This window comes from Macrobrachium nipponense, chromosome 11, assembly GCF_015104395.2.
Source record: "Macrobrachium nipponense isolate FS-2020 chromosome 11, ASM1510439v2, whole genome shotgun sequence".
NCBI lineage: Eukaryota > Metazoa > Arthropoda > Malacostraca > Decapoda > Palaemonidae > Macrobrachium > Macrobrachium nipponense.
Window position 1 is genome coordinate 59,106,960 of NC_061087.1, and position 2,500 is coordinate 59,109,459.

The 2,500-nt window shown below is 36.3% G+C and overlaps 1 protein-coding gene across 1 annotated transcript in view; it reads right to left on the reverse strand.

Annotated features, from left to right (window-relative positions):
• Window positions 1-2,500, reverse strand: part of LOC135206227 (glutathione S-transferase theta-1-like) — a 9,172-nt gene that overhangs the window by 3,048 nt on the left and 3,624 nt on the right. Inside the window, exon 2 of the mRNA XM_064237588.1 lies at window positions 2,044-2,131. Within this exon, the coding sequence (XP_064093658.1) occupies window positions 2,044-2,131 (88 nt within the window). The remainder of the gene's footprint in view (window positions 1-2,043; window positions 2,132-2,500) is intronic.

Here is a 2,500-nt window from a genome sequence, read left to right on the forward strand (position 1 = left end):
TACTCTTTTAATCTTATTCGTTATAAATTTCTAAACGACCGGTCTTCTTTGTATCTTTTGTTCTACTGTATATAGTTTGCTTGCAATAACTTTAAGACGGAAAATCTTCGCACTTTGTGGTTTCACTTTCCTCGAGGTGTAAGAAGTGGGGGCAGAGGGAGCATTTGTCCGCCCCCCCCCAACTTTTTGGTCTGAAATTGGGACATTTGGTCTTTGCAGCCTATGAGACACTAGTGATTATAATTTTCTAAACAGAGTCTTCTTTGTAATCTTTTGTTCTACTGTATATGGTTTGCTTGAAAATAACTTTAAAACGGAAAATCTTGCACTTTGTGGTTTCACTCTCCTCGAGGCCGTTTTCTCTGTTTATATGCATACATACAGACATACATCTACTTACTATATAACGTAGGCGTAAGAAGTGGGGCAGAGGGAGCATTTGTCCCCTCCCCCGCCCCACTTTTTGGTCTGAAATTGGGACAGTTGGTCTTTGCAGCCTATGAGACACTAGTGATAAATCTCCAAGCTATGGAGATCTCGGTTCATGATGCTACCAAAGCCGTAGAGCTTACCAGGAAGCACGTACAATGCTGATCTTCAGAGTGATGAGAAGTTCAGCACTTTCTTCAGAGATGTTCAAATGGCAGCAAGAGACAAAGCGGAACCAAAGTAACCAAGGAGACATGTGCCTAGGAGGCTTGATGACGGCAGTGCAGCAGAACATTTCCAATCAGATGTTAACGAATATTATCGCACTCAGTAATATGAAGTACTAGACTTGATGAACCGCGAAATCATTAATTGATTTCAGAATGCCAGCGACAACATTCTCCATGAAACTATGATAATAACATAAACTAATGGAAGTCCAGCAGAAATACCAGTCACTGACCATGTACTCCAAAGACACTGACTTGAAGAAACTTCGTCATGAACTGGCCATGCTAAAAACCGTGCAAAGCTGGAGAAATTGGTGTCCTAGTAAGGTGACCACTATATCTGCAGTTATTGATGCACTAAAGTCACTTGCGAACAATCCTGTTTCTGCTGCTATGGTCTCTGAACTCAATAAACTCGTAAAGATTTACCCGACCGTTCCACTTACATCAGAAAAGAGTTTCTCAACTCGTAGGATCCAAACTTATCTTCGCTCCACTATGTGTCAAAATAGACTAAATAACGTTTTACTCCTACATGCCCATGATGCGTTAACAGATGATCTAAATACAAAGCAGATTGCCATAGATTTTATAAAAAAAATAACAATACTAGACTTCAGTTCTTTGGACAGTTCACCTAGATTTAATCCTAAGTTCTACAGATATGTAAGTTATTTTGGGCAATAGCGATCACTGTTGCAACATTGCATATATCATTGTATTAGGACAACCCATTAATAATTATGCTTGCTGTAGGAGATATTTTTTTCTTAATCATGCAATTACTTTCTATATCTTCGCAACTTTATCTTGTCCTCAACTTTTCAGGAGGATCTTACGCTCCTGTATATATATATATATATATATATATATATATATATATAATATATATATATATATATATATATATCCTTAAATCCTCTGTAGAAAGTGAGTGAAACTGGGTACTTTGAACAAATGCTTTCGTAGTTTACTTCCACATTCTCAAGTTTACACTGAACCAAGGAGGGGTTGACAGGCTTATTTATACAAAGGGAGGGCGGGGTTACAGTTTGTTGATCGTAGAATAATGTTCTTTGCGCAAAAAAGACATGGAAAGAGGATCAAGAGCTAATTCAGGGTGGAGATTTATATTCCTCGTTGACATGACGTCAACCTCTCCTTGATTCGGTGTGAACTTGAAAAAGTTCTTGTTCAAAGTCCCGAGTTTCACAAACCTTTTACCGTGGATTTAAGGATATTCTCAAGCACTACATTGGGTATATATATATATATATATATATATATATATATATATATAGTATATATATATATAGATATAGATATTATATATATATGCATAAAATACTTCCAACAATCAACAGCAAAATCTCTAGGTACTGACCTCTCATTGATATGAATATCCCCCTCCTGGACTGCCGGCACTTTTCCAAAAGGATTAATACTCAGGAATTCTGGTTTTTTCTGATCCCCTGTATATAACAAAAAGAATAAATTTAATAACATACATACACAAACATGTATATTACGTAAATGTATGGATACATACATTCATATATATATATATATATATATATATATATATATATATATATATATATGTGTGTGTGCGTGTGTGTGTGCATGTGATAATTACAGCAACTCTTAAATATTTCATTACTCCTCACTTGCCACTGCAAAGCCTAAAATCCAAATGAAGAACCAAAGAAATTCTGATGCTTGTGTTCAAGTGGTTACCATTCAAACTCATTCTGATTTACCGGATGCGGGTTCGAATCCTACATAGAACGTCAGAATTTCCTCACTGGGAAGAAATCGAGAAGCTAATAGGCCTTTATGGT